At 46.2% G+C, this 13,328-nt stretch overlaps 2 protein-coding genes across 5 annotated transcripts in view; one reads left to right on the top strand and one right to left on the bottom strand.

The window, feature by feature from the left end:
- The window catches only part of TADA3 (transcriptional adaptor 3), a 40,342-nt gene extending 31,234 nt beyond the window's left edge, over positions 1-9,108 (bottom strand). Inside the window, exons 1-2 of one of the 4 annotated variants that reach the window (XM_068252819.1) lie at positions 9,022-9,108; positions 1,216-1,438 (exon numbers count right to left, since the gene is read on the bottom strand). In XM_068252819.1, the coding sequence (XP_068108920.1) occupies positions 1,216-1,422 (207 nt within the window). In that variant the 5' untranslated portion in view covers positions 1,423-1,438; positions 9,022-9,108. Of the gene's footprint in view, positions 1-1,215; positions 1,439-8,260; positions 8,450-8,615; positions 8,638-9,021 lie in introns of those variants that run through there. The other 3 variants (XM_068252818.1, XM_068252816.1, XM_068252817.1) reach the window with 3 other exon arrangements.
- A 9-nt stretch (positions 9,109-9,117) lies between these two features.
- Positions 9,118-13,328, top strand: part of ARPC4 (actin related protein 2/3 complex subunit 4) — a 46,280-nt gene continuing 42,069 nt past the window's right edge. The window contains exon 1 of the mRNA XM_068252820.1: positions 9,118-9,221. Coding sequence (XP_068108921.1) covers positions 9,219-9,221 — 3 coding nt within the window. The 5' untranslated portion in view covers positions 9,118-9,218. The remainder of the gene's footprint in view (positions 9,222-13,328) is intronic.

Below are 13,328 nucleotides of genomic sequence, written 5' to 3'. Positions count from 1 at the left end.
CCGGCGTGTGTACAGTCTGTCTGCAGACTAATACGGCTGTTTCTGAGCGATCCGCTACGGACCTTAACTATAACAAGTAACTTGTCTATATATCTTTTTAGATATATTTAGGTAGTTTAGATAGTTTACACAGCAAATCTAGCTGCAAACAGCTTCAACAGTTTATGATTATTTATTCCTGTGATACAATGAGAGTGGCCATGTTCTGTTTGTCTCAGCTGTGGGCGAGGCTTCTTTAGTTTATAGGGAAGTAGAGTATTAAAACAAAACAAAAAAAAGTATTTGGCTTGAGGAATGCCCTATAAACAATAGGAAAGGAACACAATTATGCAATGAGTAAAAGTTTATCTCGGATCACTTTAACCTTTTCGGGACCGGCCGCCTACCCCTCCTTAAGGACCAGGCATTTTGCGCGGGAGGGGGGGGGGTGCATGCATTTGGGGGGTCAGGCGGATGGATCCCGTCTGTGGCTGGCTGGATTTGTGTCCCCCCATGGGGGCCTGTGCCACCCCTTCTGCCAGCAGCCTTCACTCACCTTCCAGGCTCCAGTGATGAGCCGCACGGGAATCTAATGCACGCGGTCCCGAAAAGGTTAAAGAGGAACTTTAACCAAGGATTGAACTTCATCCTAATCAGTAGCGGATACCGCCTTTCCCATGGGAAATCTTTACCTATTCTCAAATAGATCATCAGGGGGGTCTGTGTTGCAGATATTGTGAAACTCCTCCCACAGTGTGATGTCAGGGCTTAGGTCCTGACAGTTTGCTGTCTGTGAACCTTGTTGCCTTGTGGGAAATAAATGCTTTTTCCAACTGCCAAGCAACCAGTATCTCCCTCTGTGCATAGAACTCTCAGTGACGGACATTCCGCACAGATCACCTGGCAGAACTAAAGATGTCTCCACCAGTGATAAATTTCAGAAGAAAGGAAGGGAGAGGAAAGTTTTTGCAATGGACAAACAATGATTAGATAATCTTTTAAAAAATAAGCAATTTTATTCATGATGTTATTTTCACTACAGTTCCTCTTTAAGTGCAGGAAACAGGGATCAAACGGACTGCAAGAACACACAAGAATGAGCAATTAGACCCTTGTTCTATGGCTAACCTCTCTACAATGTCAACAAAAATCCACGCTCTACTGTATTTCCACTGTCCTCATAAGCCACATACAGCAGCTTCTGCATATCTGGTGAAAAACAAATGGCTGCCTCACCTGAGTTTCCGCCTCCAGCACACGCAGCCTTCGACTCGCTGAAGACAGGAGTGTTTCCAGTTCCAGCTGAAGGGTGTCTAGCTCCTCAATACCGATCCCATCATCCTCTGACCTGGAGAGGACGGCAGTGTACCTGGGGCAAAGCTTCACGTGATCCACAGACTTGAACTCATGGAACTGCAGGGGACAGTCCTTTAATTCGCTCATCCTGTCAGTTGGTCTGCTGAGCAAAAGGAAAAAATTTTTTTTTGACATTTTCAGATCGCTGTACAGCTCAGCTTCATTTATGTTGTAATAGTTTTTGACCACACTCACCGTATATACTCACATATAAGCCAACCCGCATATAAGCCGAGAGACCCACTTTTCCCTCAAAAATCAGGGAAAAATTGATTGACTCGCATATAACCCCCCCCAGTATAGCCCCCTCCAAAGTAGCCAGATGTGCCCCCAGAACAAGTCATTCTCTCTCCTCTCCCCATATTCAGATGTGCCCCAAGGATGATACATTTGTGTCTCAAGACGCCACTAGATGGTGTCATAGATATGAGACACGGCGATTGCCACACAGGAAGAATCCCCGATCATTGCACCGCTAACACATTGCTTGCATGCTCCGCTCCACAAGCCAGCAGACACAGGTAGTCTTGAGCAGTGCACTCTGCACACCATTTTGCAGGAGATGAACACAACAGGGAGCAAGCTGGCAGGAGCAGGATCACTAGTGAAAGATCCTTACGCTCCTCTGCCAGTATCAAAATCTGCTCCACCATCCGTTCTGCTCCAATGACTCACATATAAGCCAAGGGGGTAACTTTTCAGGACATTTTTGTGCTGAAAAATTAGGCTTATATGCGAGTATATAAGGTACTTGATTGTCAACACCCACAATCACTGAAACATAAAAAGTGGTAGCGCACTAATGCTGGGAACACACGACGCAATCTCCCATCTGATCGATGGAAATTGGGTGATTATTTCCCACATGTTCAATCGGTTTCCGATCGAGAAAATAATCGATTTTGCAAAGTTATCATGTTCCATCGATTCATTTATCGATCGGGAGCAGTTTAGACATGTACACATGGTACAACTTCCTGTCTGATCACCCGTCGATCGGATGGGAAATTGCATCATGTGTTCCCAGCATTATAAGTAATTGTGCTTAAATAACTTGCTTAAAGGGATTGTTGTCCTTGACTTTTTTTCAACCTCGGTCACTGTTCTCTGGCCCATTCTATGGTAAATGTTCCTCTTGCTGCCAAGTCCAGGGAGGATGGCTACAGTCCTATGCACTTTAAAGTGGTCCTGAACTCTTGCACGGGACAGAAGGAAATCATAGTGAAATGCACCCTGTATGTGTTTCAAGAGTTTAGCCTGTCTAATTCCCCCTAATCTGTGTCTAATCATGAATTGTAATTTGATCCTCCCCTGTGTCACATGACTACCTATGGCAGAGATGGCAGATAAGCTCATTTGAAAGCACAGGATGTTAACAATATGTCTACTTCCATGAATCAGGAAGTAGAAATAGTGCAGATTTATTTTAGGATTTGTATCAGCTGTAACAAATACATGCTTTGTATTTAAAGGTTATTATGCTGTTGTGTATCTTTTAGAGCAGAGAGGAAGTTCTGAGTTTAGGTCCGTTTTAACCTCCTATTGTTTGCAACTGTTATACTAGGAATATCAAGCTGCTTGGAGATGGTCTTTGCCTTTATTAGGTTTATCTGGGATTATATGGAGGAGAGTAGTCACAGCGGGGCGACTACTCTTGTCCATAAAGGCTACTTTCGCCATAGTACAATTCATTTTTACACAGCAAGTGACAAATTGCAATGGACAATGAGTGATACATTTTACATATATTCACTTTGCTACAATACAGCAAGGTAGATACATATCGAGCAGTGAAGTACATTGCCCAGCGCTAGTATGGTTGAGGTTACCCACTGCAACACCTCATAGGGAAGTTTCTGTAATGTGATTTTTTTGTTAGTTTGCAATGACAGCACCCTCTAGGAATGTTAGGTCTCGGATAGGTTACTCTGCCTCTTAATACTTTTAGCCATACACCCTGAACAAGCATGCAGCAGACCAGGCATTTCTGACATTTGTCAAATCTGACAAGATTAGTGTGACGAATAAACGTTAATTCGTCCTAGTAAAGTAGTTAGAGCCTTATAAAATATTCCCTGTAGCCTGTAACGATCGGTGTAACACAGAGAGGATCTGATCATCGGTGATCTGCAGTATCACCGAAAATACAGATATATACCCGATTATTGATGATCTGCAGTATCACCGATAATCAGATATATTTCTAACTTCTGGACACCTGAGTAATATGAATGTTTGGTGCAACAGTAATACTTTGAGGAGAGCACCCGTATAGAGGGTGCAAGGCAGTAAGAGATACTGCTCAGAGAACAGGTTCCTTCCAATGGTCTGATGCTCCCCTAGGGGCGGAGCCAGGCTGAGAGTGGGAAGGACCAGAGAGTGAGTGACACCAATGGTGAAGTGTCACTGACAGGTCTGTGAACTATCTCCAAACAGGGAAGATAGTTCTCAAGGTCGGACAGGCCAGGTCGGCAACAGACAGACAGATCAGATACAGAGACAGGAGACAGATTCGGAATCTTAAGACAAGCAGGGTTCGGCAACAGAGTATCAGATATAGCGAAGTACTAAATCAGAGATCAAGAGAGTGGTCAGGAAAGCAGAAAGTCATAACAGATAATAACAATGCCTAGTCTTAGGTGTGAGCTCCGTGATCATCAACACCCTGGAACTAGTCTGATATATAACAGAGTGATAATACAGTTCCCTAGTCTTGGGTGTGAGTTCCTTGATCATCAACACCCTGGAACTAGTCTGAAGTATAACAGAATGGTTATACAGTTCCCTAGTCTTGGGTGTGAGTTCCTTGATCATCAACACCCTGGAACTAGCCTGAAGTAATAACACAGAAAATATCACAGATACTGACAAGGTCTGAGTGCTACCACGTAGTGATCGCAACGCCAGACACCAGAGAAATGACCAGCACCCAGTATATATACACAAGTGCTCTCCGGCGCCTCCCCTAAGTGCTGGACCAATGAAACCTGATAGAATTGTCAGCTGATCGGCTGGATCAGCTGACACCCTTCTGACTGTCATAAAGGCTCTGCCTCTCAGCGCGCGCGTCCTTCTGAACCTGTGTGGACTATCAGTCCCAGCCACACCAGACATGTGTTGTAATGTATCTGCTGGTTTGAACGCGGGGCCAGCCGCACCGCTGTCAGAGCATGCGGCGGTTTCCCCGCGTTCAGCCATACTGCTAGTGGTAGGCCCATGCGTGCAAACCGCCGCGTCAGACGCGGAATCCGCCGCCTTGTTCACTGGGCATGCGGCGGTTTCTCCGCGCTCCGTCAGGCTAGTGGATGCAGGCCCATGCGCGCAAGCTGCCATGTTGGACGCGGAATTAGCCGCATTACTCTGAGTACTCGCGGCGGCTTTTCCGCGTTTTCTCACATAGCCCCTATTAGGTTACTTACACACCAGGACATTGCGTATAGGGGATGTTATAGGGCACATAACGTGCCCCTAACGCAACGCCTGGTGGTGTTGGAGCAGGACGCTACCAAGAGCCGCGTTACAAGCAGCTCTTGGTGCGCCTGCTCTGTCGGAGGCGCTGCGGAGACCACGTGAGCGGAGCTCTCCGAATCACGTGGTCCCGCCAGCCAATCAGCTGCCGCTCCAAAGAGTAAACACTGCAAGTGCAGCGAATGCCAAGTAGCCATGTGCCTGGCTACATAGCGGCCTCTCCCCGCCTCCTCTCCGCCCCTAAAATAAAAAAAAAACACCCGTACTGAGCATGTGCAAACAGTCTAACGCGGCTTAGCCGCGTATAAAGTACTGCATGCAGTACGTTGTCTTGACGTGAAGCGTTACTGTGTAACGCAACGTGGGCACTGTAAACAGCCCATTGATTTTTCATTGCTGTGCGGTAGGGGTGCGTTACAGGCTGCTCTAACGTGCGCCTGTAACGTCCCACTGTGAAAGCAGCCTTAAAAAGTGACAGCAGATAGGAAAAAGGCTTGGTTTATAAAAAGATCAGGGAAGCTGGGAGCTAACACAGTTCCCCTCTTCCTGGTCAAATGCTAGCAAATGTTTCCTTACTTGTAGCTTTCCAACTACATCAAAGAGGCCAGAAGCAGCTAATTCAGCCCTGGGGCTCGATTCACAAAGCGGTGATAACCCAGTTATCACGCCTAAAAGACTTTAGGCGTGATAACCTTTGCACCACTGAGTTATCACCGATTTTTGCTCTAACTCGCGCGAAGTTTCCGCGCGTACGTGCGCGCGCAAAGTCCCATAGGGCTTAATGGGAGCTTCGCGCGAAGCGGGGACGCTGCGCGCGCGCGTGCGCTGTTGCGCGCGCAAAGCTTTGCGCGCGGAAAATTCGCGCGAGTTGCTTCTTATCATGCCTAAAGTGAGTTTAGGCGTGATAAGAGGCTTTTCACTGGCGTGCAAACACTTTGCACCGCTTTGTGAATCAAGCCCCTGGTCCCTTATCAGGTCCTGGAAGGACATAGTCCCCCTGCTGTGTGACGATGCCATCAATCTAGTTTCTGCCTGACATATACTGTAAAGCCCAAGCTTCTGGGAGAATGGTGTCTGCAATTTTGACACCTTCACCCAAAGCAGCAGAAGGGACAGATCTTATCAAGGTTCCCTGGAAGTAGCTGACCTACTGTGACCCAGGAATCCCTAATATCCTAATATATTTGCTTCACATTTTCTTCATAATTCATGGCATAGCACATCTCTATGCCCATCAAATCGGCACAGGTTGTGGGATTCCGCAGGACGCTGGTTCTGAGAGGTTTCCTGACCAATCGGACTCCCAGATCTAGCGTAAGAACAGTTTATAGTAATCCTTTCATACCCCAGGGGTCTGAACCCTCAAGTTTAATATCATTATCGATAAATTCTGATCGACCTAAAAATGTTATTAGATTTAACATAACCTGTATGGTTTTGGAGATAGAATACCTATAATATTCAGATATATTCCTGTGTCCATGAGAAGGGGCTGGCACATCTCATGTTCCAAAGAGGTGTGTGATCCCCGCCTTAACTCCTCCTTGCTGAAGTGAGGGGTATAACTTAACTGGGCCCAGGTTGGCCAGGGTCCAAAGTCCTTCATCTAAAATCTTGCCGAATAACATCTCGGCAGCCAGCTGGACACTGGCGCAAATCTCTTGGATTTTCTCACAAAAGGGCCTCTTGGCCTCTATGGCAATCGGCCAGCTTGGACATAGCCCAAAGACTTGCGATTGCTGCATGGACTACCAATAACGGTATTTAAACTGTACATTAAGACATTCTGTTCCTTTTCATCTCTACTCTCTTTCTATCAAACCAATCTGTTCTGCTGGACAGGTATATTTATCTGTGGGCTAAAGTAGGCTGTCTGTATGTAGTTTTAGAATAAAAAACGAACGAATTTATCGTTCAGTCTTGTGCCTGTTCTGGACATCTGATTGTTGCTACAACGAATCTGCCCTCTGAAGAGTCACAGTCATACTACCGCATTGTTTTATTATTTTCTTATAAATTGTTGATTTGCTAGTTAGGTTGTAAATAACCATTTCTTCCTTTTAGAAGCTAGTTGGAGACTGTCCGCACCATTCAACCGGACAGTGGTGGCAGTGAAATTACTCGATTTCCAGCAAGAAATCAGGGTTTTTTTAGTTACCGATTGTACATACAATCTGTATTGTACATGTATGGGCACTTCCAACCAATCATAACCGTCTACTACGCACACACAGTGAATTTGTCTCCAGAAGTCTCTAGAGCATGAGACCTGCATGACAACAGTGGCCTAGTAATACGGGATTGGTGAGTGATTGTCGCATTACATATTGTCGGCAGCTGCGCGATCAATCTTTATTGTCAGTCTGCTCACCGTACTTCCTGGGATGCTAACGGGAGCAGATTAGACGGGATTGGCACACTCTGTCACATTAACTACCTTCTTCTGACGATCCAGCAACCGGTCTTTATTGTCAGTCTGCTCGCAATACTTCCTACGTATACTAACGGGAGCAGATTAGACGGAATCGCGGGGCTGGATTGTCACAATTAGCTGCATGCTTGATTCTGGTGTGTAATTCGGACACTAATGACCAGAAAGATCAGCATGGCTGCCAGGCAACTGGTATTGTTTAACAGGAAATAAATATGGCAGCCTCTATAGTCTTCTCACTTCAGTTGTCCTGTAAATGTATTAGAGACAGTGGATCAGGATAGCCAAGTAATCTGCATTGTTTTGAATGGAAAGATCGCTCTCCCCTCATGAGTCCTTTAACCTTTTTATCATTTGCCGTGGTTTACTTGATGAAACATTGACTGTATGCATGCATATATGGTATAGTTGTTGTTCAGCACTTTTTCAATGAGGCGTATGGGTACCACCAACTTTGTCCATGTACTGTATATGTTATAATAATAACTAGTTGACCTAAGCCCGTTGAAAAATGGGCACTAGGTCTTTTCATGCCGCCGCCAGTCAGTGCACATGCGCGCGCACCCGTCCGCCGCGTGCACCCATCCAACTGGCTCCCTGGCCCCGTCCTCCTGTCTCAACGCCTGTCCATCCTGCACATGCGCAGTAGCCCAACACACGGACAGGATGATGCAGGGACACCTGCAGTTTTATTATATAGGATAATTTTCTTGTATGTACATTTCATATAAACATTATGCAGGATATGCAGCTTGAACTTGGACCAATAAAAATTGACAAAAATGTATTGTGATTGGTCCAGTTTCAAGCTGCATGAAGTTGTGTGTGTAGCTTTTTTTTTTTTTTTTCTGGCAGCATGCAAAACATTGAACATTTGAAAGACATCAGTGACTTTAGAATGCAGGGGCATCCCTGGACACCTCTGCATGCAGCATCCCTTGACACCTCTGCATGCAGCATCCCTTGACACCTCTGCATGCAGCATCCCCCTCTCCCTCTGACCACAGTGCACTGCCCAGTACTTACATTCATTCACAGCATGATCCAGTGGGCGCCCCTCCCTCTCCCCCCACCATAAGTCGCCCCGATGCCGCAGCTCGGCCTCACTGCCCACGATCTTTGTCTGGCCCGCCTCGTTGTGCCCCCAGGTGGCACAGGAGGACTGCTCGGGCCCTGGTGCCAAGCTCACTAACCGGGGCCGTAGAATATACCACTCACAAAGCGCACGGGGGCCGACATATTGGTCCTTTTGACCTCCTCATGGCTAAAGAACGCTGTCTATCAACGGGAGCAGTTAATACTATTTATGTATGCGTCTACCTAAGCAGTCGTATTAATTCAATTTTCATATGTTTCTAACAAAAATACGTTTCACCCCCACCCCTTCCTAATTCAGTCAGATGGTACATGCCACCAGCAACACTTCCACAAGAGGCAGGCCGTGTGTGGAATGAACTATATGCGCTGGGGGGGGGGGTCATTTTCAGACCATCATAACGACAGAACTGAGTGAGCTAAAGACTGTTATGTTCAAAGTATTATGTTCATATTTTATGCCTTGCAATGCGGCAAGCAATGTTAAAATCGAGCTAAATTTGCTATAAGAATGAAAAAGTCACCCCTCATTTGAATTTTGGTTTCACCCACCAGCATTCCATATTCCCTAATATGGTGTGAAGCCCCCGAGACGCATCCATTCTGCTGATAGAGGAGGCGCTCATCCCGTAAACTCTCCGCGGGCTGTAGTTATGTCTAAAAAATGGTTTATAACGAAGCAGATAACTTACCTATTGCCTATAATGCTTGTATCGGAAACCGGCAGGAGACTGTTAGCGCTGCTTGAGCCCTGAGGAAATAGAGAGGAGGGTGCTACCCTGTGGGGAAAATGGTATCGCCCGGCGACTGAGCGTGTGCCTGTCAGAGGGAAGTGTCGCTGTGCGCATGCGCGGGGCTGTCACTTCCGCTATCGGGAGATACCGGAGCGATGGTGAGTGAATGGGGCGGCGCCCACAGGGCAGCGGCGGGCTGGTGGCTTCACGGGGGGCTGCATGCCGGGAGCGGAGCGTGCTGCTGGGGTGTCGGGAGGGGAGCGGCCCTGGGCGGGTGAATGAGGCCATGGAGGGCGGGGGCCGCCCGTGGAGGGAGTCCAGACAGCGCCCAGTTTATGGCCTATTTTTCTGTCATTCATACATCTGTATGCTGTGGATATATGAGAATCATATGACGTGGCCCGGCAGCATGTATTCCTGTGTATTCATTGAATAGCTGGACCTGGCTGGTCTCCCCCAGTATTGCTCAATGCTGGGAGTGTGCAGGGCTGGCAATTTTCATGCAGGAAACTCAACACCTACATCACCCAAAAAAGTACATATAAAATGTAACATTCTCCAGATACATACACTGTAACCCCGAATTGCTGCAGTGGTGGAACAACAGGAGTGCAGGTTTGAGTTTCCCATAAACTTATAAAGGTGGCCATACATCAATCGATTTTTGCGGCGATTGAACTAAAAGACAGCTTTCTGATTGAATCTGATCTGTTTAAGATCTGTTGGCTGCTGCAAACCGCAAGCCAATTCACAATCGGTTTCAGCATGAAATCGTTTGGGAATTGGCTTTGTGATGCTGCCCCTGGCCATATTCCCCGTAATGTTTTTTTTTTTTTTTGTGCATCCAGGTTCCTTGGCATTTATGCTTTACTTGTCACACCGTCCCTTAATTGTCCTCGCTGTAATTCCGCATTTGGATCCCATGTGACTATAGGCATAAAGCATGTGGTGCATGTTTGATGACCATACGTGCCCAATGTGCTGTAATGCTGGCAGCCACATGGAGCACCAATGCCAAATACACACATCCAATCTTGACTGACCAATTTTACAATCTCCCTGTAGTGTGAGAGCTTATTCAAAATCTGTAGGCCCTAATACTACATGGGAGTGGTAAAATTGGCCAATCAAGACTGGATACGTGTACACACCAGGGCTGTGGAGTCGGTACAAAAATTTCCCAACTCCGACTCTCCAGTTTATGAAGCCACAACTCCAACTACGGGTACGCAAAATGGCTTCGACTCCTTAGTCTAATACTTAACAGGGCTGTGGATTATGTACAAAAATCATCTGACTCCTCAGTTTATGAAATCAAAGACTCCGGGTGCCCAAAATTGCCCCGCCTCGACTCCAACTCTAACTCCAGAGCCCTGGTACACACTGTCATTTACCTACTCATGACTACTGATCTTTGTAGGGATGAGGGAAGTATACAGAGGAAGTGGTTTACCTATACATGAATTATGCAGAGAGAGTCTGTTGTGTCTGTACAGGAATGGAGTAAATAGTGTGTATTGTGTCTGTGCAGGAATTTGGCAACCTACTGAGAGCATGTATTGTGTTTATGCAGAGATGGAGAAACTATACAGAGAGAATATGTTGTCTATACAGGGAAAATGGAACTATGCAGAGAAGGGTGTGTTGTGTCCAGAGGTGGTCAGTGATATGCTAATAGTTCCAGCTTGCATTTATATTGTATGTACTTAGGGATTGGGCAAACGGCCCGACACAATCTGCATATAGTATTATTAGCATCTCATTGATCATCACTAGTTGTATTTGAATAGGGATGGGGGAACTATGCAGAGAGGGTGTGTTGTCTGTACAGGGATGGGGGAACTAGGCAGAGATGGTGTGTTGTCTGTACAGGGATGGGGGAACTTTTTAAAGTAAAACTGAGGGAATAAAAAAGGGTCACATACTTGCCTATGGAGATGGAAGGCTCTGGATCCCATAGAGCCTTTCTAGTCCCCTCATTCCACTGCTGTTACCCCTGTCACATGTATTTGACCAACTGTTTGGCTCTGTGCTGTGCATGCATTGGCCTGTGCATGCGCAGTACAGAGGCTCCCAAAGCCTTCTGAGGGCACTCTGAAGCAGTAACTGGGGGGGCAGCACTGGAACCAGAACACTGAGAGGGGACAGGGAAGGCACTCTGGGATCCAGAGTCTTCCCTCTCCATAGGTGTTTTTTGTTTTGTTTTTTCCGCTGTAAATTTCCTTTAAGTCTTTCATAAGTAAAATATGGTGCTGATCGCCCTACAAGGGCAAATTTACACAAGTAGATTGAGCTTCACATTCACCACCTAATGTGAGCTCTTGGTGGCTGACTGATGTCTTAGCTGCCCAAAGGTGATATGCAAAATGTGGGCAGTTCTGCAGCTACAGCGTGACACAGTACAGCCTGTCAGATGCAGAAGAGTAAACTGAACAGTGGGCAAGTTGAGGGGATGCTCCTTGGCAGCACTTGAGTTACAGAACTGCTTTCCAAATGCCTCTTTCAACCACCAATGTTAATAGATACTGGAACAAGTATCCAGACCAGGTGTGCTGCATGCTTGTTTTTGTCAAGTGTTAGGGCCCTTTTGCGGCGCTGTGACTTTTGCATTGCAATGGACAATATCATTGCATCCCAACGCGATGCAGTGATATTCTTATGGGGCTTTCACATTGATTGCTGCATGGCAGGTTCTGATGCAGTAATACACAGTATGATGTGCATTAACCGGGTAACGCCTGTGTTTACAGTGAGGCATACTTTCATTGCACTGTATGCCTCACAATGATATTATGCATGCGACTTTTCGCCTAAGTTGGGGTGCGATGTCATTGCAACACAGCTTGCTCCATGTGAAAGGTTTATAGCAAAGCCATCTAGCATAACAAACTGTGTGGAGTAAACTGCAAGTGGGTTGTTAATCACCAGCTACTGAAGCATTTCAGGTACTGACAGTCTTCTCCCACACATTTTTGTAATAATGATTTATTTAAAGTGGACCTGAACTCAGAACGTCCCCTCTGCTCTAAAAGATAAGCAACAGCTTAATAACATTTAAAGAAAAACATTTTTTACAAGTGATACGAACCCTGCAATAAATCTGCAGTGTGTCTACTTCCTGCTTTTATGGAAGCAGACATAGGGTTAATATCCTGTGCTTAGAAATTAGCAGCTCTGCTGAGGCAGAGGATTCCTGCGCTTACACAGCTGAGATATCAAATTACAGTTGTGATTAGTCACAGATGAGGGGGAATTAGACAGGCTAAACTCTCTAAATACATACAGGGTGCATTGCTCTAGGTTTTCCTTCTTTTCTGTGCAATAGCTAACATCCATTAAAGCTTATACAGACCAGCAGCTTTGGTTACCTGAAATGTTTGTTATCATTTGTTTTGGTCATCTTTTCAAAGTCTATACAGAAGTTCTCCCCCCCCCCCCCCCCCCCCCCCAATGGCTGCAGATAAAACAGTGGTGATTGTGGCATGCTAAAAACAAAATAAAACCCTAACGACTGTTATGTGCTGTAGGCGCCAGCAGCAGCTCCTACTTGACCTCCCCCCTCTTTTCTCCATAGAGTACAGTGTTCTCCCCAGAACATTTTTGCAGCTGGGTGGCATGAAAAAGTAGCCAGGTGGAACACTGAGGGGAATACAGGGTCGGTGCATCTCTGCTTACAGCATAGGAGGAGGCTGAGAAGGTGAACTGACGACAGCCTGGGGAAAACACTGTTTAGCCAGACTTATACATGAAAAAGACATCTGAAACGATCAGCAATGATTATTTCGGACTACCATGATTGTGAGTGCATTCCAGCCTGGCATCCCAGGAGGCTGTCAGACATGGCAGGTTTGCTATTAACAGACGCTGTGTCATGGTGCTGTCACTTGGCACAGCATAGGCCTTCTGTTTAATGCAGGAAGCTGGCATTGTATGAAGTTCAAGAGGTGTGCTAGTTCCTGGGCAGGCACATTATTGCGTAAGTAGAGGTGGAGTGAGGTTGGGAGTCAGGTAGTGATAACATCATCTGCCTCAGTCCCTCGGCTGCTGCTAATATTTAGTGGAGGTGCTAGCTGTAAAAAGGTGAATGATTGCTACCTAAAGCGATTATTCATGATGGGTTTCGGTGACACTTTATTCATGACTGTTAAAGTGGACTTTAACTCTTGCGCAGGACAAAAGGAAAACAGAGAGACATGCGCCCCTCTATGTATTTAGAGGGTTTAGCCTTTTTAATTCCCTCATTTGTGTCTAAGCACAAGTTGTAA

Source organism: Hyperolius riggenbachi, chromosome 9 (genome assembly GCF_040937935.1).
Source record: "Hyperolius riggenbachi isolate aHypRig1 chromosome 9, aHypRig1.pri, whole genome shotgun sequence".
Classification (NCBI taxonomy): domain Eukaryota; kingdom Metazoa; phylum Chordata; class Amphibia; order Anura; family Hyperoliidae; genus Hyperolius; species Hyperolius riggenbachi.
This window is presented reverse-complemented; position numbering and strand designations above follow the sequence as displayed.